Genomic DNA, 25,000 nt, shown 5'->3' with positions numbered 1-25,000 from the left:
GCAAAAAACAGAAAAAACCCAGAAAAAAAGAAGTGCTTCGTTCTGTTGCTTGCTGAGGAATTGAAAGCAGCTAGAAAAGTTGGGTATGAATAACTGAAAGCCAGAGAAGGGGATATAAGGGAAGGCTGAAAGCAAATGGCGAAATGATGATTGAAAGAAAGTTGGAGAGAGAAATAGAGCATGAGGCGACGCGCACTCACACAGGTATATAAAGTACAGCAGAAATGATAGAGTGCGTGTGTGTAGATATCCGCCTTAATAATTGTAAAAAAATAACTGAAACCGAAGATCGTCTCATTGAGCCGTATATGACTGATTATGACATATAATGGACCGAATATTACTGCCAGTTTCGGGTCGATTATTGTACTTCTTCAGACATGGTGATAGTAAATTATAACCTCTGTATTTCCCATACTGAATCTGCGCTTTTTCTGATTTAGGAACACACGCATGCCCGCGCGCACATGTTTTGCCCAAATAGGTCCATATAAAAATTTCAGAGTGAAGTCGAAGCATTAGTAGATATTTATAACTCATATATAAAATACAAACAGCGGTACTACTACAGCAGCACGGTCCCGAACGCGTAGTCGTGAGTGTTCGATCCTAACCCTAACCCCAAACCTAAACACGTATTCATTTGCACACGCGAGTTAGGGTTAGGGATAGGGTTAGGGTTAGGGATAGGGTTAGGATCGACCACTCACGACTAGCTAGCGCGTTCGGGACCGTGCTGCTTTAGTAGTACCCAAAGAGCTAGGAATAGATTAATAAACAATGCCTGTACAATAGAATATGTATATATATGTGCCTACAAGTGTGTAGTATGTGCATTGGATGTTCCGCTTGAGGTGCCTATGTCTCTTAGTCCTTATTTATCCCAAACTCCTTTCATTTCGACCTATTAAAAAAATTATATGTTGTATATATATGTTGTCGATATTGCAGTGTCAACCTACTCTTCGTCTTTTTATTTTTTTAATTATTATAATTAAACCTTTCCCGCCACAAATATACCCTATAAATGATTTACCCCCCATGTGACCCCGTTTCCCCGATTATCTTCTTACCCCCCCCCCTTTTTTTTTGTTATACTAACCCGCCTGAAACCGCCTAACTTGCTATCATTGAAGTGATCCAAGTTGAAACATTTTATCAAAATTTCACGTTGAAATTATTATATAAACAACCAGATTGATAAAGACAAAGTTATTTTACTAAATCATTCCATTATATTCAAAATTTAAGCCAAGTTTGACAAAAATATAGTAACAAAAGGGTACAAAGCAATCTAAAAGAACCCCTATCAAAATTTCAAGTTAAAATCACGTTCTAAACACTAGCTAACTAATGACAAAGTTATTGTACAGAATACTTCATTATTTTCAAAATTAATTTAAATAAAGATAGTACATTTCTACCGAAGTAAGGTAACAAAGGGGTTAAGGCGCTAATGTATACTTTAGGGGGAAATGAGATCGATATTTCAAACCGATCTGGTGAGACTATGTAATTGGAAAAATATGAATGATGAAATACACAATAGTAAATACGAAAAAAAGGTGCGACGATCTATCAGATAAATGATTGGATAAAGCAGACAAACCTCCAGACTCGCCTTCCGCAACCTTGTCCTCGCAAATGATAGCAGGAAACGAGTTGCAAGCGCTTATCAAACAAACGACCTCCTCTCATGCTTACTCATTCTCCTACCCACTCTCTTTCCTTCGACTTCTCTCTCTACTCTCTACTCTCTCTCTTTCACGTTCAGAGAAGCATGTTTCGCTGTTGTATTACGATCATACATGGATTTATTGAAGAATGAAAAGGATTCCACCTTCACGGGTTCGGATGCCAAGAAAACAATGTCCGATGCTCTAATGATTTAACCTTCGTTTTACATTCAATCTTGTGTTTCCACCACCCTCGTCATTGCACTAACTACACCTACACACACACACACACACACACACGTGTTTATACACACAATGTGCATACATACACACACACACATACATACACACACACACACACACACACGTGTTTATACACACAATGTGCATACATACACACACACATATACATACGCACACACACACACACACACACACACGTGTTTATACACACAATGTGCATACATACACACACACACACACACATACATCCATTCATACACACATACATACATACACACATACATACACACATACATAATACATACACACATACATACATACATACATGTATGTATGTAAGTTCTGTGGGTACATTTGCTCGACAGAAACTGAAAGAAGCCTATAGAGCCCGTGTGTGTGTGTACGCATGACAAAACATTGTTCGTTTGTTTACATCACCGTAACATAGCGGCGCGGCAAGACTGGCCGGTAGGTAGAATAAGGACCAGACTTTAAAATAAAGTACTGGGGTCGATTTGTTCGACTAAAATCTTTCAAGTTGGTGCCCTCAACCATGAACGCAGTCCAGTAACTGAAGCAAGTGGGAGACAGAAGATTAACCCTCAACCAGATTTATCGGGCCTATCGATACTATTGTCCAGATCAAAGGTCCTCAACTGGGTGCCATTTGGAGCAAAGGAGGCTCTCTTGTGCCAAAGAACACTCTTTCGATAGAGTAGCCATTTACAACTTTAAAGATTATAGAAAATTTTGTCGTTGTTTTAAAGTTGGAGATAATTCACTGCTTTTTCAAATTTTTTATTAACTTTTATTTTTTTGCTTAAATAAGAACAGTTAATTGCACATTCAATATGGAAGACATGGAAGTTATCATATATAGATTACTTACAGACAATTCAAAATTTTCAACGTCTTGATTGGGTTTATTTGAATTATTTTCCTGTTCTTTCTGCCCTTCCTTCGACTCTTCCTTTGGCTCTTCTTTTGGCTCTTCCTTTGACTCTTTCTTTGACTCTTCCTTTGATTCTCCCTTTGACTCTTCCTTTGGTTTTTCCTTTGACTCTTCCTTTGTCTCCTTCTTTGGCTCTTCCTTTGACTCCTTCTTTGACTCTTCCTTTGACTCTTCCTTTAACTCTTCCTTTGGTTCTTCCTTTGACTCTCCTTTCGGCTGCTCCTGACTCTTTGGTCGCCCCTGAATAAATAAATAAATAAATAAATAAATAAATGAATAAATAAATAAAGATATATATGCATACATATACATGTATACATATATACATACACATGTATTTATGTATGTATGTCTTTTACTTATTTCAGTCCTCAGACTGCAGCCATGCCAGGGTACTGCCCTTGAAATGATCCCGGTACTTCTTTTTTAAGCCTGGTACTTACTTTGTCTATCTCTCTTGCTAAACAACTAAGCTACAGGGATGTAAACACACAAGCAGTGGTTGTCAAGCGGTGGTAAAGGACAAACAGAGACACAAAGACACACACACACACAGATATTAATATACATATATATGACAGGCTTCTTTCAATCTCCATCTACCAAATCCACTCACAAGATTATAGTAGAAAATACTTGGCCAAGGTGCCATGCAGTGGGACTGAACCCTGAACCATGTGGTTGGGAAGCTAGCTTCTTACCTCACAGCCATACCTGTGTATATATATATATATATATATATATATATATATATGTATATATATGTATATATATATATATATATATATTCCAAGAGAGTTAGAGGTTGTGAAATGCTAAGTCAATCAGGACTGGGTTTGTACTCAAAACTAAAGGGACATAATTCTGCAAGAAATTTAATTTTTTTCTTAAGTCCTGATAGTAACAGGAAAAGAAAATATAAAGGATATCCTTGTCATTCTGTTTGGTACGCAAAAGGATCTTACAAGGAAATAATCTGAGAGGAGGAAAGAAAAAAAACTTGTAAGCATACTTCGTTTTTAATGCTATTTAAGGAGTGCCATTCGTCTGTATGTTTTGGATTCAAATTCCGATTCCTCATTAAGGCATTAGAAGGTATTAAAGCCACAGAATTATGGGAGATGAGAATGGTCTCTGTGTGTCATTAATGACCGTGGATAAAGGTCCTTGTTGTTTACCCTACTGGACACAGTCTGATGTGCAAATCATAGTCTCTGTCATGCAAGTTGCACTTTTGAGCTGTCCCGATACAGTTTGAGTTGTCCAGTTCTATCTTTCCAGTATAGAATGTTCAATAAGATCTAAGCGTGGACAATCCAGTATGAGGGACAGGTTGTTGCCCATGCAGTGTGTGCCTCCTCTCCATGTCACTGATGGGTCCAAAGGAACAGCATGGCTATTACAATTTGGCCAGCTCAGGAATTGCCAGAACAAGGTGGTAGATAATGTTGAACTGCCTGAGCTCTGACTCAGAGTTTACTCCCAAAGCTTTTCTCATGGCTGGTTATGGCCACAAAACAGCAAAGATTTAGAGTCAAAGTTTTCCTGCCCCTTCTATACTTTCTGGAGAAGTAACCTCAATCCTATTATTATTATTATTATTATTATTATTATTATTATTATTATTATTATTATTATTATTAAGGTGGTGAGCTAGCAGAATCGTTAGCACGCCAGGAGAAATGCTTAGTGGTATTTCATCTGCTGCCACGTTCTAAGTTTGAATATTCCGCCGAGGTTGACTTTGCCTTTCATCCTTTCAGTGTCGATTAAATAAGTACCAGTTATGCACTAGGGTCGATGTAATCGACTTAATCCCTTCCCCAAATTTGAGGCCTTGTATTCCCAGTAGAAAAGATTATTATTATTATTATTATTATTATTATTATTATTATTATTATTATTATTATTATTAAGAGGAAATCATTTACTATTACGTAGCTTGAATTCACCACTCCTTACTATATTGAATTTCCTTCTCATTATAGACGGATGTTCTTGAATGATGACATTCTTCAGATAAATTGCAATACTATTTAATGTCGGGCTGCCTAATAAGGAGTTTACTTTCCAACTACATGGTCCTGGGTCCGGTCCCACTGTGTGGTGCCTTGAGTAAGTATCTTCTACTATAGCCCTGAGTTAACCAATGTCTTGTGAGTGGATTTGGTAGTCAGAAACTGAAAGAAACTCATCATAAATGTATATATGTGGATACATCTGTGTGTGTGCCTTTGTGTTTATGTGTGTCCCCCACCACTGCTTGATAATTGGTGTTGGTTTGTTTGCATCCCCATAACTTCATAACTTGGTAAAAGAAATAGGGGGAATAAGTACCAGGCTTAAAAAATAAAGTACTAGGATTGATTCAGTCAACTTAAACCCTTCAGGGCGATGCTCCAGCATGACCACTGTTTACTGACTGCAACAATTAAGAAATACAGGTAAAGTAAAACCTTTCACGAGAATTTCTTGTTAATGTATGTCCTATAGAAAGGTGGGGAGCTGGCCGAATCGTTAGCATGCCGGGCGAAATGCTTTGCGGTATTTTGTTGCTATGTTCTGAGTTCAAATTCTGCCAAGGTTGACTTTTATCTTTCATCCTTTCGAGGTCGATAAATTAAATACCAGTTGAGTACTGGGGTCAATGTGATCGACTGTCCCCCTTCCCACAAAATCCAGGCCTTATGTTTATAGTAGAGAGGAATCTATTGTCCCAAAGAGTAGCTTGATAATGACAAAGTTATTTTACCAAATTCTTCAGTATTTTTAAAATTAACTGAAACAAAGGCAGCGTGTTCCAACAGAAATATGGTAATAAAGCAAGTTGATTCAACATTGAGAGCACAGTTTCCTTTTTTAATGTGAACTCTCAAAAATAAATTACACTGTTATCCCTATGGTTACTTATTTTATCAACCCTGAGAGGATGAAAGACAAAGGACCTCAGTGGAATTTGAACTCAGAACACAAAGCACTACAAGAAATGTCACCTAGCATTTTGTGATATTTATTTATTTTATTTTTGTTTCAATCATTAGATTGTGGACATGCTGGGGCAGCACCTTGAAGAATTTTTAGTTGAATGGATCAACCCCTGTACTTATGTGTTTCTTTAGCCTGGTACTTATTCTAATGGTCTCTTTTACTGAACTGCTATATTATGGGGATGTAAACACACCAACACTGGTGGAAAGACACACACACATACACATATATATGATGGGCTTCTTTCCCTTTCCATCTACCAAATCCACTTTCAAGCTGTTGGTCAGCCCAAGGCTATATAACAGAAGACAGTTGCCCAGAGTGGGTGCCACGCAGTGGGACAGAATCTGTAAACATGTGTTTGTGAAGCAAGCTTCTTACTACACAGTCACAACTGTGTCTATGTGCTATGTGCTAAACGATTCATTTTAATAAAACAAGATTTCGTTGTTCAAATCTGTAAATTCAGAAATTCTGTTTGGTAGATAAAAAGCTCTTAAAAGCAAGGAACTGTAAGATGAAGAACGGAAATATTTGTAAACAATGCATCATTTATAATACTACATATCACCTGAAAGTATAAACTGTAAACCGGTGATAAGAAATTCGCAGAATACAGTTTATGCTGAGAGCAAAAAGCCAGGAATCAAACACTTCAATAACAACACTTTGTTCAACTTTTCTAAATCCTCACAGTATTTAAACTTATTCCACTGTTTGAACACTTGGTATCTACTGTTTCCTAACACAGATCATCTCCAGTTTTACTGTTTTGATATAAAACTGGTACTCCCGGAACAACCTGCTAATGATATGTGCAAATGGCAGAGCACTCCAGAGATACACGTATCCTTAACATATTGCAGGATTGGATTTGCACTAGGTACCTATCTTTGTTTCTAAACTAAAGGAGGTATCTACATCAGTGGCACAGTGAAGAAGAGAATTACTCTCTTCCTTCATTTACGAAATGAAGATTCATGGATCACATCCAGGATTAAGATACTTTGTGTTGATTGAAACTTAGTGTAGATGTAATATTGAAATACTTTTCACATCTAAGAGATAGCATTAATTTGGTACTGTGTTGGTTACAATGTTGAGTATTCCAGCTGGTCTAATCAGTAGTCCCACGCAGGTCAAATTGAACCTGGAACCATTAGATCACAAAGCAAGCTTTCTACTACAGAGCCATGCCTGCACCTATAAAGCCACACCTTCACCTATAAAGCCACACCTTCACCTATGCTAAAAATCTATTTATATTCCTCATGTAAAGCAATTGGGAATTTCTAGTGTTCATTCAGTGTAAAGTAATTAGATAGTTCCTACATAAGGTTAGTAAACTTCATTAAACCAAATAAGTTAATGAGCTGTAAAAAGTGTACTTCTTTGTGTCATCTTAACGAAGGGAAAAGAAATGCATTAACATTGTTGATATTCAAATAAATTTCTTACTTTCAGATGATTCATTATAGCTTTGGAATATTGCCCTAGCCTTTTACTGTCTAAGCCTGCCAAATCTGGCCCAGTTATTCTACCTGTTCTATGTTCAAACCAACCAGATCCAGCCTCTCGCGCCAACCCTATAATATCATTCTAAAAATAAACAATTATATCATAGAAATCTCAAAGATATAAAATAAAGTACGGTTAATTCAAAAGGATGTAAATAAATAAGCATTATATTTAACAGAGTAATCGGAATGCTAAATGGTTAATAGGGTTTCAGTGCTTAAAATTCTATAGATTAAAGTAAGGATTTGACTGCTGTATTTATTAATTAGTATTCAAGCTAAGTAAAATCACAGGCATTCATCCATATATTCATGATCTTTATAGCCATGCGCCTACTCCCTCTCCCAGCTGAGAGGTAAATAGGTAAAAGATATAGTTCTGTATCATTTGTCCATTTAGTGTCCGTCTTCACATGCTAGCATGGTTTGGATGGGAATTGATTTTGATGTGAGGGTTTCATAGCTGGATGCTCTTCCTGCGGTCAACCCTTGCTGGTTGTTTTCCAAGTGAGGGATATTTGTGTTTCTTCTACAGACCTTTGAAAATACAAAGTGACTGGTGTTATGTCAATAAGGAATGCAAGCATCACTGTTTCGCTCAGATGATGATAAGCAAAATACCACCATTCACACACACATACACACAATATATATATATATATATACAGACATACCTATATACATACATACTTATATATACTTTATATATATATATAAATTCATGTGTACATACACATAAAGCATTTAATGTGCAATGAACTGATAAGGAAGGTAGAAATAATGAGAAGTATGTTTCTTTTCTTGACCCATCTCTCTCCTTACTTCTCTCTCTCTCTCTCTCTCTCTCTCCCTTCTCTCTCTCTCCCTCTCTTCTCTCCCTCTCCCTCTCTTCTCTCTCTCTCCCTCCCTCTCTTCTCTCTCTCTCCCTCCCTTCTCTCTCTTTACCTCCTCACTTGTTAATAACTTCTACTCTCCTCCTCAAAAACCCATAAACACACACACACACACAAACTCTCTCTCGTCCCTCTGTTTGTCTCTCTCTCTCTCTCTCTCTTGCCATAATTAATAGCAGCTCTCAGAGTGCCAAATAATGGAGGAGAATGACTACAACAGTAACAGCAACCATAACTACAACATTACAGCAAGAACCTTGTAGACTCTGCCACCAATATTTCAACTATTAATGTTCCTCGCTGTAGCAAGGTTACTTCTACACTCTCTCGAATGTTTATCATTAAAAGCTTCTCACATTTTTAGTGCCACTGCTTATCGTCAAAATCACCTACATTTTAAACGTGGTCAAATTAGCATTAACACGATAATTATAGTGAAGGTAATATTAATTAATTGAGACTAAGCCATAGCAAAGATAGCGTGGGAACTTGTGTCAATAGCAGGCTGATGGATTTGAAGCAAAGGTTCTCGATCCATTTTGGCCAAAGGCCTCCTTTTGACCCTTGGAGTGATAATTCTTTTTATTACAGACATAAGGCCTGAATTTTGGCGGGAGCGGGCCTGTAAATTACATTGACCCCAGTGCTCAACAAGCGCTTATTTTATCAACCCTGAAACAATGAAAAAACAATGTTGATCTCAGCAGCATTTGGACTCAGAGAGTAAAACTGAATGAAATATTGCTAAGCTTTTTGCTCAGCATGTTAATTATTGCTTCTAGTTTGCCACCTTACAACAGTATCACAGATACTGGTTTGAAATTCAGGCACAAGGCCAGCAATTTCAGAGGAGGGGATAAGTCAATTATATCAATCGCAATGCTTAACTGGTGCTTAATTTATCGACCCCGAAAGGATGAAAGGTAAAGTTAACCCCAGCGAAATTTGAACTCGGAACGTAAAGATGGATGAAATGCAGCAAAGCATTTTGTCCAGCGTACTAATGATTCTGCCAGGTCTCCACCTTATCTGCGGCTCTCCACCAGAATTTGAAGACTTGTGTTCAAATCTTTACTGTTTGTCTTCATCTTGCATAAAACAGGTTCATGAAGGAATCGATGTATTTAATCAGAGAAGTATTAGAAAAGCATCTATTCGTGCAGAAATAGCAGCTATGACCTCAAGAACTTCACTGCCATCCTCAGATCATCTGTTGGGATGCAAGCATTAACAAGGAATGCTGAGGAACAGTTTGGCCACTCTCCTACAGTGACCACAACAAGAATCTGCAATCATGCCAGTCAAATATATAATTAATTGAATCACAACTTATTTTAATTGCAGGTAATATTATAAAACTAATTAGTAATAAACATTGTTTCATGGGAAAAGGCAATTTTAAGTCAGTGACTAATATTTCAATTAATTTTGCGAGTAATGGGTGACAAGTCCAAACAAGTTCAGGTGTTCACTGAACTTGCCAAAATAGTCGGGAGAAATTCTTCACTAAATAACTGCATACACAAATGTATATACTGGTTGGCATTGGGAACAAGAGCTGTTTAGCAGATTGGGAACTCAGACACACCATCTGCAGCAAATGCAATATATATATATATATATATATATATATATATATATATATACATATGTATACATACACACACATTCATACACATATGCATGTATGTATATGTATGTATGTATGGAGATACATTTCTCTCTCTTTTTCTCTATATATATATATTTATATATATATACTTACACATACACACACACATATATATATATGTGTGTTTGTATGTGTGTGTGTATATATATATATATATATATATATATATATATATACACTCACATATATATATGTTTGGCAAACAAGCTGGCAGAATCATTAGCATGCTGAGCAAAATGCCTAGCAGCGTTTCATCTGTCTTTACATTCTGAGTTCAAATTCTGCTGAGGTCGACTTTGCTTTTCATCCTTTTCAGGGGTCATAAAATAAGTACCAGTTGAGTACTAGTATCAATGTAATGGACTCACTATCTCCCACCCCTGAAATTGCTGGCTTTGTACCAAATTTCGAAACCAATATTTAAACGTACATATGCATGTGTGCATACACATACAGACATATATATATATATATATATATATATATATATATATATATATATATATATATATATATATATATATATATATATATATATATATACAATGAGCCTCCTTTAGTTTCCATTTACCTCATCCACTCACAATGCTTTCGTTGGCCTGAAGATCTAATAGAAGACATTTACCAAAGGTGCTGCGTAGTGGTTGGGAAGCGTGCTTTTTAACCACACTGCCATGCCTGTGTATAAATAAGTGTATAAATACACATTTTTTTTGTTCTTGTAACTACATTTTCATCTTCAACCAAAATTCAAATAACGTTTGAAAATTCCACCAAGCGATGCTTTTTACTAATGCTTCTTCTATTGTTGTTTATTTCCATATTTTATTCCCATATTTTATTCCCATTCAATAAATTCTTTTGCTTGTTAGCATTGTACACATTCATTGAATCTACCAACTTTTCAAAGCCATGCATATTTTCCTTTGTCTCCTCTGTTTTATTATACAATATATATATATTGGTTGTGGAGGTGGTAGCTGTGATGGTTGTAGTAGTAGTGGTGGTGGTGGTGGTGGTGGTATCACCTAAACAAGACAAAGGCCATGAACCAACAAAAGTGCTCCCCCAACACACACACACACACACAGAGAGTCACCAGTTTGCAAGAAATAGCAGCCAAATGAAAATTTGCGAATTTGTCAGAAACGAGCCATCATGGAGATCTCTATATGATCTCCCGATCTGCTAGAAATAGCGGCCAATATCTCCCCCTTCCCGTACACCTCACTCAGCTCACACGAAACTGTCTGAACAAAAGATCCATTGGATGGTCTAATCCAAGGTGGACTATGTTTAAGAAACAAAATCACGGTACGGCCACAGTCGGAGTGCCTTAGGTCATTGGTCTGTTCGTTGGATCGAAGCCAAGTGGAAATTACCACCACCACCACCACCAGTAACACCCAACACCAACACCGTAACCACCGCCATCAACAGCAACGACATAGCACCAATACCTTCACCACCACCACCACCACCTCTATCAACAACAATGCCGATACAAACCCCACCCCACCACTACCAGCAAAACCTCCACCACCACCGCTACCTCCCACACTACCAAGAACAACAACAACAACAGCGACGATGACAACAAAAGCAGTAAGCTAGGTAAAGCGGATGAGACGAATTAATTAAGCAATCTAATTAAGAGGTAATGACGTGCTATTACTTGAGTAGTTTACAGTAGCATCGAGCATAGGCGGAGAGTGGTGATGGTAGTAGTGATGGTGGTGGTGGTGGAAGTTTAGTCCCTGTATTGGATGTAGTATTACTGGTACCAATCGTTCGTGCGTGTTACTAAATAAAGTAACCCATCGAAGATGGTAGGCTGGCAGAATCGTTAGAGCATCGAACGAAATGTTTTTTGGGGGGAGGGGTTTTTCTTTCTGATTCTTAAGTTCTGATTTCAAATTCCCCCGTAATCAGCTTTGCTTTCCATCCTTTCGAGGTTGATAAAACAAAGTACCAGTCAAGTAGAGTACCGATCGAGTCCTGGGGTGTCAATGTCGTCAACTGTCCTGTCCTGTCCTTTGCTTACGTGGCTGATCTAGTGCCAAAGTTAGAAAGAATGTTCTTATTGGCCTGCAAGACGATTAAGGGTACACATGTCTGTGGAGTGCTCAGCCACTTGCACGTTAATTTCACGAGCAGGCTGTTCCATCGATCGGATCAACTGGAATCCTCGACGTCGTAGGCGACGGAGTGCCAACAACAACAACAAATGTATGTTTGTATGTATGTATGTATATTTGTTTTTTTTTAATATATATTTTAGTACTTTGAACGAAACTTTCAGCCTTCGAGCCACTTTCTAACTTCTGCCTTATAAAATAAGCAAAGACATAGACACATGTTTTGAGTTGCATTTTTCTTGTTTGCGTTATCGATCTTGTGTATATTTAGTAATAATTTTGATCCACAAAGTTTCGTGGGCGTAGAATACGTGCGCTTTGTCAGATGTATATATATACATCCGAACACGTTCGTGCGCACATGCACTCGTACACTCAGAGAGTGAGAGTGAGAGAGATTTCGGATAACGACTGCCAAAGGTCGAAATTTAGTAACAAACGATGATACATCAATTGAGACGATTATTTATGTGTAGGAATGCTGCGAAGCATTTTGTCCGACGCTCTAAATTCCATCACCTCACCGATCTAACCGTAGCGACAATAACCAAGTCAGGCGAGCTGGCAGAAACGTTAGCACGCCGGACGAAATGCTTAGCGGTATTTCGTCTGCCGTTACGTTCTGAGTTCAAATTCTGCCGAGGTCGACTTTGCCTTTTATCCTTTCGGGGTCGATAAATTAAGTACCAGTTACGCGCTGGGGTCGATGTAATCGACTTAATCCGTTCGTCTGTTCTTGTTTGTTCCCTCTATGTTTAGCCCCTTGTGGGCAATAACGAAATAGGTATTTCGTCTGCCGTTACGTTCTGAGTTCAAATTCTGCCGAGGTAGACTTTGCCTTTTATCCTTTCAGGGTCGATAAATTAAGTACCAGTTGCGTACTGTGGTCGATCTAGTCGACTGGCCCCCTCCCCCAAAATTTTGGGCCTTGTGCCTCGGGTAGAAAAGAATAATACTAAATCTTTTGTTGTAGGAGCAGGGCCTGAAATTGGGTGGGTGGGGAGAGAGAGAGCTATTCGATTGCATCCGCCCTGTGCGCAACAGGTTCTTATTTCATCGATACCGAAAGATTGAAAGGCAAAGTCGACCTCGGTGGAATTTGAACTCGGAACGTAAAGAAAGATGGAATACCGCTAAACATTTTGTCCGACGCTTTAGATCCTGTCACATCACCGCCTTAATAATAATAATAATAATAATAATAATAATAATAATAATAATGGTTTCAAGTTTTGCCACAAGAGCAGCAATTTTGGTGAAGGGAACGAGTCGATTACATCGATTCTAGTGTTCAGCTGGTACTTATTTTATCGACCCTGAAAGGATGAGAGGCAAAATCGACCTTGGCGGAATTTGAGCTCAGAACGTAAAGACGGACGAAATACCGTTAATCATTTTGTCCGACGCTCTAGATTCTGTCACCTCGCCGTCTTAATAATAATGATGATGATGATGATAGTAGTAGTACTAGTAGTAGTAATAGTAGTAGTAGTAGTAACAACAACAACAACAGCACGTAACAACGTTATTTCATGAATTGTGAACAAATGATGAACAGGTTATTAAAGCTAAACACGTTCTGACTGATTGCTACTCCTGTCTCTTCATTAGGAACTTCATAAATTAGACAGTTCCATTAAGCAACATAGTGTGAAGCATACTATAAAAATCGTTAAATCCCAAATGAGAGAAAGAGAAAGAAAAATGTATTATTCCCTCCAAAAAGCAAAAGAAAAAAAAAAGGAACAGGTTTACTTAGAATTTTCTCGTCAAACTTAGATTTCAAAAAAATATAACTGAAAAATTAATTATTAGCAATGCATTAATTAAAAGAAAGAAAAAAGGCGTAGGCGTGGCTTTGTGGTAAGAGGCTTGTTTCCCAACCACATGGTTCTGGGTTCAGTCTCACTGCGTGGCACCTTGGGTAAGTGTCTTCTGCTATAGCCTCGGGCCGACCAAAGCCTTGTGAGTGGATTTGGCAGATGGAAACTGAAAGAAGCTCGTCGTATATATATATATATATATCAGATGAGTAGTACAACAAGGCACCAATATATATATATATATATATATATATATGTGTGTGTGTGTGTGTCTTTGTGTCTGTGTTTGTCTCCGCCAGAATCGCTTGACAACCGATGTTGGTGCGTCTACGTCCTCGTAACTTAGCAGTTCGGCAAAAGACCGATAGAAGAAGTACTAGGCTTACAAAGAATAAGTCCTGGGGTCGATTTATTCGACTAAAACCCTTTAAGGCGGTGCCCTAACATGACCGCAGTCAAATCACTGAAACAAATGAAAAAAAAAAAAGAAAGAAGAAAAGAAAAGAACTCTAGAATCAACAAGTTTCCCCGCTGGGAAAGTAAAAATATCACCTGGGATAAATCTATCTCAGTCTGACAGTCTGAAAACTCCCTGCTGTAGTGTATATGTGTGGGTAGGTGGGTGGGGGGATTATTGATGGCGGAGACAAAATTATATAGGTGTATATATATATATTACATATATAAGTAGCGAAGGCAAAAATATTTTGTGGGGTGTATACATACATTCTACATCAGTAAAAGATTGCCGTTTTACAAGGAAAGAAGCATTGGCAGTGAAATTCTAACCAATGTATGACTGGTATATTTATGCGGGTCTATGAGGGAGCCTCAATGTGGCCGTTCGATCTGCTAGAAATGGCAGTTAAAATCTCTTGAAGCATATATATTACTGCTTTAAAAGAAAGTAGGGTAAATTAGAATATATTCCTTGATACAGTGTCTGGAGAAAGAAAAAATAAGGCGGGATGGTCATGGCTGGAATTTATTTGGTCATACATCTAGTCGAACAACACTGATTTAAGGCTAAACAACTATATCTCCACACTCAGTACATACATACATACATACATACATACATACATACATACATGAATGCATGCATACACACATACATACTCTCACACCTGTATACATTCATTACATACATACACACATGAATGCATAGATGCATGCATATATAGATACATGCATGTATACATGTCTGCTTGCATTCATACATACACGCAAACAGGTATCCTTGTATACACATACATACACGCATACATGCATACACAACGTACATACAACATGCATCGCACATACATACATACATATACACATACATACATACATACCCGTGAATTGACGGTGGTGACTCATTAAACGTAGTGAGACAATTGCGCAAAATCATTCGAATTCCCTTTCAAATCACACGTTTTAACAGTTTAATTTCTTTTTAAAAAAACGGTAAGGACACATAGCATAATACAGAAAGGAGAGTGTTAGCAAAATTCATCTACAGTGGCAAGAATACAGTTTAACGTTTCGGCTCTTTGTCCTTCGTCTGGCAATAAAGTAGAGGTAGAAAACGTGTTGTTACTGTCTCTTGGGTTGTAAGCAAATGAATAAGAAACCACAGCGAGATAACGAGGTTATTAGATACTAAGGAGATAAAGAGAAGAAATTGAAAGACAAACTGCTGTGGGTAAGGGATGTGGGGACAAACTTAGTCATAAGATTTGCTGGATTACGGCTGACCTTGACCTTAACAAGACTGGAGACGAATGGTGGGTTGTCTCTATGCAATCGTCAAACGACCGGCCAAAAAATTAGTGGCCAAACTAAGCCATCAAAATTATACTCTACTTTTTTTGGCTGAAAATATTAGAAGAGTGAAGATTACAGCTCTAAATATATTAAATCTGAATAAAAGAGGGAATAAGGGATAGCCACGGTTGGAAAGTCTGTGATAACAGGTCAGCTGGATCAGAGCTAACATGTGGGATACACAATTACACAACCATCTAAAAATACTACAAGATATATATATATATATATATATATATATATATATATATATATATATATATATTATATACTGTATATATTAGATACACGCGATGTGTATAATATACGATGTATATAAAATGTGATATAAATATATGCATACATACACACATATAAAAATGTATATATGCATGTATGTTTGTGTATATATATATACACATATATACATGCATACCTACATTCATGTATGCATGCATATATAGACATACATGCATTCATGTATTGTATGCCTGCATACAGACATACATACGTGTGTTTGTATGTATGTATGTATGCATATGCATACATGTATGTTATAAGTTATACAAACGGAAGTTATACAACTCGACACGATACACAGAAACTTTAGTTCATTTATTGCCGAGAATTTACATCCGTGACTCAAGTACCTTAAGTTTGGCAAGTGTTTTACCAAAGATTTCTAAACCCTTGAGAAGCAGATGTAGTTTCTTGATTATAAAGCAAATTTTTGTGTGTCTGTCTGTCTGTTTGTCTATCTCTTTCTCTCTCTCTCTCTCTATCTCTCTCTCTCTCTCTCTCTCTCTCTCTCTCTCTCTCTCTCTCTCTCTCTTCCACATACAGACACACATACACATGCATATATATATATAATCTCAGATGGCCTGCATCGGTTATGAGCTTCGCACTTTCCTCCAGTCTCACAAAATGTGTGCGTGTGTGTGTTTGGGGAAACATACATACAGACACGCGCGCGCACGTACACACACACACACACATACATAACATACATACAACATGCATGCGTACATACATACATACATACATACATACATACATACATACATACATACATACAAAGTACTGATAAAGAGAAATATGAAAATTATGATGAAGACATTGAAAAAATTCATAAATGTATTCTCCATCTTTACGTATGTATGTATGTATGTATGTATGTATGTATGCATGCATGTTGTATGTATGTACGTATGTATGTGTGTGTGTGTGTTATTCTTGTTTAAGTCAATTCAGCCTTGAACTAGTAGATCAAGGGTCAAAGATACTTCAGCGGTGACCATCTCGTCTTTTTTTTTCTTTTTTTCCAAGCACAATGCATGGAGGACTACTGCTATCACATGTGTTCTTTCGCTTGTCTAAAATAATGTGTGATTTGAGATTCGACTGTGATTTCTAGCAGGCTGACAGTCCACATACAAACATACATACATAATACATATATATATATATATATATATATATATATATATATATATATACATATACAGGAATCTTTCGGAATTAGTAAAGCACGTCATTCGCCCACACAACGTTCCCTCATGACATAAAGAGGCTAGGCCGAAAACGAAAGAGTGAATGACGTCGTCTACTAATACCGAAAGATCGCCGTGTACATATATATATATATATATATATATATATATATATATATATATATATATTTGTGTGTGTGTGTGTATGTATGTATGTGTATGCTCCTCCTGTGGATCACGTAGTGTATGTCTATATTATTTATAAAATATAAGATCAAGCGATGTAAAGTCTGTCCGATCCAAGTGGAAGAGGATGCTGCACCGCCTCAGCAGGAGCAACAACTCTACAATGGGACCTCTCTGTGTGGTGGGCCGAATCGTTTGAAACAGCAGCTAGATCTCCCTCACGCGTTAATATCTTTGCATCTCTTAAGCAAGGAAAAGATGTAACAGATAATATAGTCATACATACTCAACAAAAATGGCATGATATTTTTTGGAATATCAGCGATTTATACCTGCACGATCGGGTCTGAACCACGGCCGAACAACAACCACTAAGGATTGTAAAGCAAAGAGGAAGTGAGGCTCTACGCAGCAGCAGGACTGACTAGAAACATCAACTAAATCTCTTTGCTATTACACCTTTTTGTCTAAAATAATTATAATAATCTTTTCTACTACAGGTAAAAGGTATGAAATTTTGTGGTAGGTGGGGGCTGGTCGATTACATCTATTACCAGTGCTTAACTGGTGCTTATTTCGTTGATCCCGAAAGAATGGAAGGCAAAGTCGACATCGGCGGGAATTGAACTCGGAACGTAAATATAAGAATTATAATATAAAGCACAGGGCATATTAGAGAGTGTAGTTCCCTTGAAGTATTAGGGATGAAAACAAACAGACGACCGATTGTCACAGTTGAAATGTCTATGATTGTATCTTTACACGTTGGCCGGGGGTTAAATAAGTTGTTTCCAGGGAGATTTAGGTTATCGAAAGAGAGAATTAGGGACGACATGTCTTGCAAAGCTTTATTAACACCATCGTCGATGTTTGCCACTAAATGGTTATAACGGAGTATTAGTAGTTCGCTGTTTCGGTCGAACGATTTCGTTTCATTCAATGAAAATAGCGCACATAAAGCTGCTTTGCTTACCTCTTCTTCCATCTTGCTGTTTCTTCGGATTAGTGTTGTGCTTAATGTAGTAGTAGTAGTAGTAACTGTTGTTGTTGTTGTAGATGATGATGATGGTGATGATGAGGATAATGATAATGATGACGATGTTCTTGTTGTTGCTGTTGCTGTTACTGATGAGGATCTAATACTCGCGCGAGGATGCTGGAATTGAGCGAAGGAACAACCATATGCTCTCCACAGAGCCTACACCGAACACATGCACACACGGACGCACGCTTGCATTTGCACATACACATGCAAACCATGGACACACGCGCGCACACATAAACAATTACACGGAAAGCTTGCACACTCTCTATTTCTTCTTATCACCTCCTACTATCCCCCCTCTCTCTCTGTCCCTTTCTCTCTCTCTCTCTCTGTCCCTTTCTCTCTCTCTCTCTCTGTCCCTTCTCTCTCTCTCTCTCTCTGTCCCTTTCTCTCTCTCTCTCTCTGTCCCTTTCTCTCTCTCTCTCTCTGTCCCTTTCTCTATCTCTCTCTCTCTCTCTCTCTCTCCGTGCGACGGTCATTCTCTCCGTCTTATCTTTCGCTTACACACGGACAGTTAGAGACACAATTCATAAATGTATAAATCACATTGCCAGCCTCTCAATTTGTCACTATTTCTTTCTCTATTTTCGTTTCTCTCTCTTTCGCTCTCTTTCTCTCATTCGCACTCATTCACTTTCTCTCATTCAATCACACTCTCTCTCACTCTCTTACTCTTTTTCTTTCTCACGCGTCTCTCTCACGCTCTCTCTCTCTCTCTCTCTTTTTCACTCACTCTCTCTGCCTCTCCTTTTCTCTCGCTCTTTTTCATTGACTCTCTTACGTGCTCTCTCATTCACTCACTCTCTCTCTCTCTCTCTTATATACAAACCCACTCTCTCTCTCTCTCTCTCTCTCAGTCTCTGTCTCTTTTTCATTCACACACACACACACACACACTCTCTCTCTCTCCCTCTCTCTCTCTTATATACAAACCCACTCTCTCTCTCTCTCTCAGTCTCCGTCTCTTTTTCATTCACACACACACTCACTCTCTCTCTCTCTCTCCCTCTCTCTCTCTCCCTCTCTCTCTCTCCCTCTCTTTCATTTTACACCCACACACAAAGAGAGGTGTATGTGTGGGTGTAATAGTAGCAGAATTAATACCAACAAAAAGCGGAGTAGAAGTATGAGTGGTAGCGATAATAGTAACGGAAGGAGGAGGACTCGATCAATCTATCATCAACATCACCATAACCAATCACCAGCGCAACATTTAATACAGAGAATTACAACCATCATCATCATCATCATCAAGAACAACAATACCATGGCACGCACGCACGCACGCACGCACGCACGTATGCGCGCACATTCCACGACCACTGCTACCGCTGCTTATTTCATCACCTCAGGATAGAATTACTAACGTTCACATAAACCATTTCAGGGACAGGACATTATTTCACACCTCCGGACACCTACATCGACTTGTGTGTGTGTGTGTGTGTGTGTGTGTATGAGAGAGAGAGAGAGAGAGAGAGAGAGAGAGAATCTGTTAGTCTCTCTCTCTGTCTATATATATATATATATACATATATATATGTATATGTATATATATTATTTGTGTATTATAGCTACTATTGGTTTCATGTTAAGAAAATATCTTAACATCTTGAACAATTTTTCTAGCCGAAATTGTATAGATATTAAGATATTTTTCTTAATATGAAACCAATGGTAGCCTTAACACACAAATAAAGAATCTTTATCCATCAATGGGGTGTTGAGCACTCATTCTCATGCTATGTTTATTTCTTTTTATTAGTCTAGCTCGTAAACATTTAGCATCTTGCTAATTTGAGAGTACAGATTTCGTGGTAAGACGGTTTGACGTCTATTTTTAGCATACAAGGGATCCACATAGTGGCCTCCCCTATTGCTTATATATATGTACATGCCATGTCACCACACGCGTTCTTTTCTTGGATTGTTCTTTTCATTCTCTCCGGAGATTTCTTCTTTCCTCATTCTGACGAAGAGCCATGCTCGAAACGTTACACACACCCCCAATACATTTACTGTGTACGTAAATAGAAAGGCCACTTTATATACATACGTTTCGTTTAAGGAAAGGTTTGGTCAATACGGTTACCGTACGAACAGGGCCGGATTTATGTATGGACCAATATGGGACATGGCCCATGAGTCCCTAAGCTCGGGGGAGGGGTAAGAATTGGGGACCCCTTTATTTCAGAAAAGCCTAAAACCTGGAATTAAAAAATAGAAAATATATTTACAGCAATTAAATAAATGATTTGTAATTTATTTTTACGTACTAATTTTTTAAAATCCAGTAAAGTTCTTTGAAAAATATTTAAAAACTCGTAGGGGTACCTAAGACCCATTGACCTGTGAACTCCACTAGGTCTGAATCTGGCCCTGCGTACAGGGTGGTTAAAATTTTCGCTACACCGTTGACTGTACGATGTATTGGACGAAATGTTTTTCTAATATGGTGTCGGATTTCTCAAGCCGTGTGAATGAAATTTGGTTGACAGAAACCGTTCTTCTTCATGTATGGTAGATTTAATAATACTTGGTCCGGTTTGATGCCACCACCACCACCAACAACAACAACAACAACTGGATGTTGGTTCGATTTTATGTCACCACCACCAGCACCACCACCTGGGGCCTTGGTTGGGTTTGATGTAAGGGATTCCACCCGAGTAAAATAGGAACCAAAGGGATCCATAGTTACAAATGGTTGAGAGCCACTGGTCTATATTGTCCAAAAATTTCACTCAGCTGATCTTAGTTTCCCTTGCAAGTTATTTTCCGATTTTAAACTTACACATTCAGAAGGGAGTTTTTGACTGGTAATCGTTGAAATAATCTTATGTGATTGAATTTTTAAATTTTTTTAATATATTTCAAAGTTTATCGTATTTATGATTAATATACAAATATCCCCCTGAGCTTTTCTCCACCCTTCACCACCACCGCCACCATCCCAGTTATTTTGTTGTAGTCTATGACGACGGCTAACAAATGGCACATTAAAAAAAAGATAACGCACCAAGATAAAACATTATTCAGTCGGGCGACTTGCCAGGACCAATACAATTCTTCCACGCCAGATATCCCGATCTTTATATCCTCAATGTAGTATGTTTCACAAGGTGATCGATATATGCCCATGTTGATCTGTCGATACCTCTGTGTGCAGAAGGAGTTCACTGGATCTTTCATCCTTGCTTTCCCAGCAGGGTTCTACATAACGTGTTCTTGTTTCTATGATTACCGAGTTATCAGCAAGAAGACTGCCATGCAGTCGCTGCTTTGTATGGTGTTATTGCCAAGAAAAATTGAGAACTGCTCGAAGCATTCTCGTGTTCCTGGCTTCGAAAAGGAAAAGTTCTTGGCTTTAAGGGTATCGCGAAAGGCCTGATTGTTAAAGAGGACAACAAACGTCAAGGCAAGGCAAACATGTCAAGTCATATACATTATTATTGTTGGAAAAAAAAAATTCTAAGTCTTACAGCTGTTTCTGGGATATCCCAGAATGAGGATTCAGTAAAAGAAAGTAGTAGTTATGTTCAATGGACACGCATGTGTCTCTTGAAACCTGCTCGTGCTTTGCAAACCTTTTGGCAAATGGAAGACGTTGAGGACCTATCTTGTGGATCATTTACAACGCATTTTCTCGAGTGGACGGCAAGGCCTGTTTTGACAGGCTAAAGTTTTCATTTGGAGGAGAGGTGTATGTATGTATGTATATGACAACATAATTCCCAAACAGTTGTTATATGACGAGTTGGCTCAGGGTAGCAGACCCAGAGGTTGACCAAAGCTGAGGTTTAACGACACATCTGAGAGCAGCCTGACCAAGTCCCACATCGATGCAAATACTTAGGAAAACTTAGTTGAAGATAGAACAGTATAGAAATCTTCCGTGAACAGAGGAGTCAAACAGCTCGAGGAAGAAAACATGGAAGCAAAGTGCCAAAGAAAGACAACACCATGCAGCCCTACATCAGCTTCCTTGCTTGCAGATTTTGCATCAGAACTTGGTCATCAAACGTAGGAAGGATCACCCATGAGAGAAGCTGATGGAAGAAGACTACGAGCACCTAATTAAGACATTCTCTGCTGCTTAGACTGTCTGTCAAGACGTAAATAGCCGAATATATGCTGAGGTTCTGAAAAGCTTCTGGCTTTGGGTGAAAGAAAATACAAGAGGATCAGTTAATTACGATTTTATACAACTTATTCCCCTCTCAGATTCACACACTTATTGCAGCGGCCCTTCAGTTTTTCTAAGCCCTGTAAAAGAACTCAGAAGGTTGGGACTTGAACCAGGCCTTTCGTGATACCCTTAAAGCCAGCAACTTTTCAACACCCCTCGTATGTATGTATGTATGTATGTATGTATGTATGTATGTATGTATGTATGTATACGTGTAGTATTTGGAGTCTGTTCATGTGCAGATTTGTTTTACACATGTATTCTCATACATATAGTTGCATGTCTAGACATGCGCATATATACTTAAATGGTAAACTTCTGGAAAGTTTTACAGATTTTTACTGTATGTGTGTATGTTCAGACACACACACGGATAGATATGAAAAAATGAAATTACGTTACCTCAACCGTTACCATTTTTAAAATGGAATATATATGTGTATATATCCGTGTTGAAGTCAATGGAATTCACCAGATATTTTAAACAGGACCTCTAAGCGTTCTCGTAAAGCGCCGGTGATGTTCGATTAAGGAACGCCGATCCGACAAGGAACGACAGATGACAATGCTTCTAAGACATTATATTTGAGAACACTTTAGGAATGTTCTATAGAAATATTTCTGTATTTAATTATAAATTTTTCAGGAAGAAAAGAAAGAAAAATGGATTATATATAAAAATATAAAAAATTAAAATATCTGGAAAAAGAGTGGGGTGGTGGAAACCAGAATTATTTCATCAAGGAAACAAAGAAAAACAAAACAAAAAAAGGCAAGGAGGAATTAAGGAAAATTTGTAATTGTTTTTATGCAATTTTGTTGTCATTTGTAAACATTCCTGGGTATAACCCTGTCGTCTTCTATCTATCTATCTATCTATCTATCTATCTATCTATCTATCCATCTGTCTGTCTGTCTGTCTGTCTGTCTGTGTTCTATATGTGTTCTATGTGTGTGTGTGTGTGTGTGTGTGTGTGTGTGTGTGTGTATGTCCGTATATATACGTACACACCATACATACATATATACACAAGCACACACACACATATACCTACATACGTATATATACACTTATAAAGTTGTGTAGTCTTATGCTTCCTTCCCTTCTTTCAGACAGTATCGTCAAAGTTCAACTAAGTCTGGCTGCTATGTCTAGCAAGCCGGGTGACGACGTAGAGGATTCATCATTGTCTCCTATTTCCCTTAGTGAAAGTTATATCTCAAGAAGAGACAAAATAGATATAAAAAATAAGCAAGGTCAGAAGGGAATACAATTCCAGGAAAGACATTATTTAGAAGGGCGCACTTCTTTTCTTGAGGAGGCACGTGCCTCTTAGCCCTACCACCGAGTCCGTCCCTGTATATACATGTGTGTGTGTGTGCCTATATTTATACATACATATATATATATATATATATATATATATATATATATATATATATATATACACGCACACATAATATTGCATTGTCTAATGTGTGTGTCTGTGTTTGTTCTCCATCACTGATTGACAACCGATGTTGGTTTGTTTACGTCCACGTAATTTAGCGGTCCAGAAGTGGAGAGTGATGTAATAAGTACTAGGCTTAAAAAAGAAACGTAACGGGGTCCGATTCGAACGACCCAAACCATTCAAGACGGCACCCCAAGTATGGTCGTAATCCAATGACTGGAGCAACTAAAAAATAAAAGACACTCTAACCCCTCTTTTTTCCCTGCCTTCAACAATTGGGCCCCGTAGCCATGCTGACGTCACTTAACTTTTAAGAAGAGTACATAAGGGATACGATAGAACTATTTCTCCTCGCTACACCCAGGGCAATTTGACGTTCGTAAAGTCGAATTTGTTTTAATTTCAATTTCATTTCAACTGAATTAATATGTCTTATGGAAGCCCTGTTGCTCTACGTTTTATTGTGAATCCCAACAAAATACTTACAGATCAGCAGATAATCAATGAAAGGCATACTATTACGACATTGGTTCGATCTTCATGGTGCCACGAAGCGGGAGTGAACTCGGGACTATGTGATCGGGGAGCAGATTTCTTACCACACAGCCACATTTATTTATTTATTTATTTATTTACTTATTTATTTATTTATTTATTCTCTAAATCTCATTAGGTTGGGAATTCAGGATGTATACGGAGTGTAAATTGAACAGCAGAAGGCTGTTTTGATCGCCACACACTGAATTTGACAATTCAAGTAATTTTTACTTTATAGAGAAAAAGAAACAAAAATTTGAAATGAATGCATTTTATTGTTTTTTACCCTTTAGCATTTAAACCAGCTCAAATATTCTCCTTGTTTTATGTTCAAACTGACCAGGTCTGGCCTTTCATGTCAACTCTATAATGTCATTCTAAAAATAAACGGCCGCATCATCAAAAT

The 25,000-nt window shown here is 37.9% G+C and overlaps 1 protein-coding gene across 6 annotated transcripts in view; it reads right to left on the bottom strand.

The window, feature by feature from the left end:
• The window catches only part of LOC106881580 (solute carrier family 2, facilitated glucose transporter member 1), an 88,090-nt gene that overhangs the window by 25,528 nt on the left and 37,562 nt on the right, over positions 1 to 25,000 (bottom strand). For 2 of the 6 annotated variants that reach the window (XM_089343074.1, XM_089343071.1), the window contains one exon: positions 2,809 to 3,111. Coding sequence is in view for 3 of the 6 variants with exons in the window: in XM_089343071.1 (XP_089199197.1) it covers positions 2,809 to 3,111 (303 nt within the window). In the remaining 3 variants the exon portion in view is untranslated. Of the gene's footprint in view, positions 1 to 1,609; positions 1,731 to 2,808; positions 3,112 to 18,342; positions 19,422 to 23,005; positions 23,120 to 25,000 lie in introns of those variants that run through there. The other 4 variants (XM_089343072.1, XM_089343073.1, XM_089343076.1 and 1 more) reach the window with 4 other exon arrangements.

The sequence above is a fragment of the Octopus bimaculoides genome, chromosome 26 (assembly GCF_046866305.1).
Source record: "Octopus bimaculoides isolate indiv1 chromosome 26, ASM4686630v1, whole genome shotgun sequence".
NCBI classification, from domain to species: Eukaryota; Metazoa; Mollusca; class Cephalopoda; order Octopoda; family Octopodidae; genus Octopus; species Octopus bimaculoides.
Note: the sequence above shows the minus strand (reverse complement) of the source record. Positions and strands in the feature narration are given on the sequence as shown.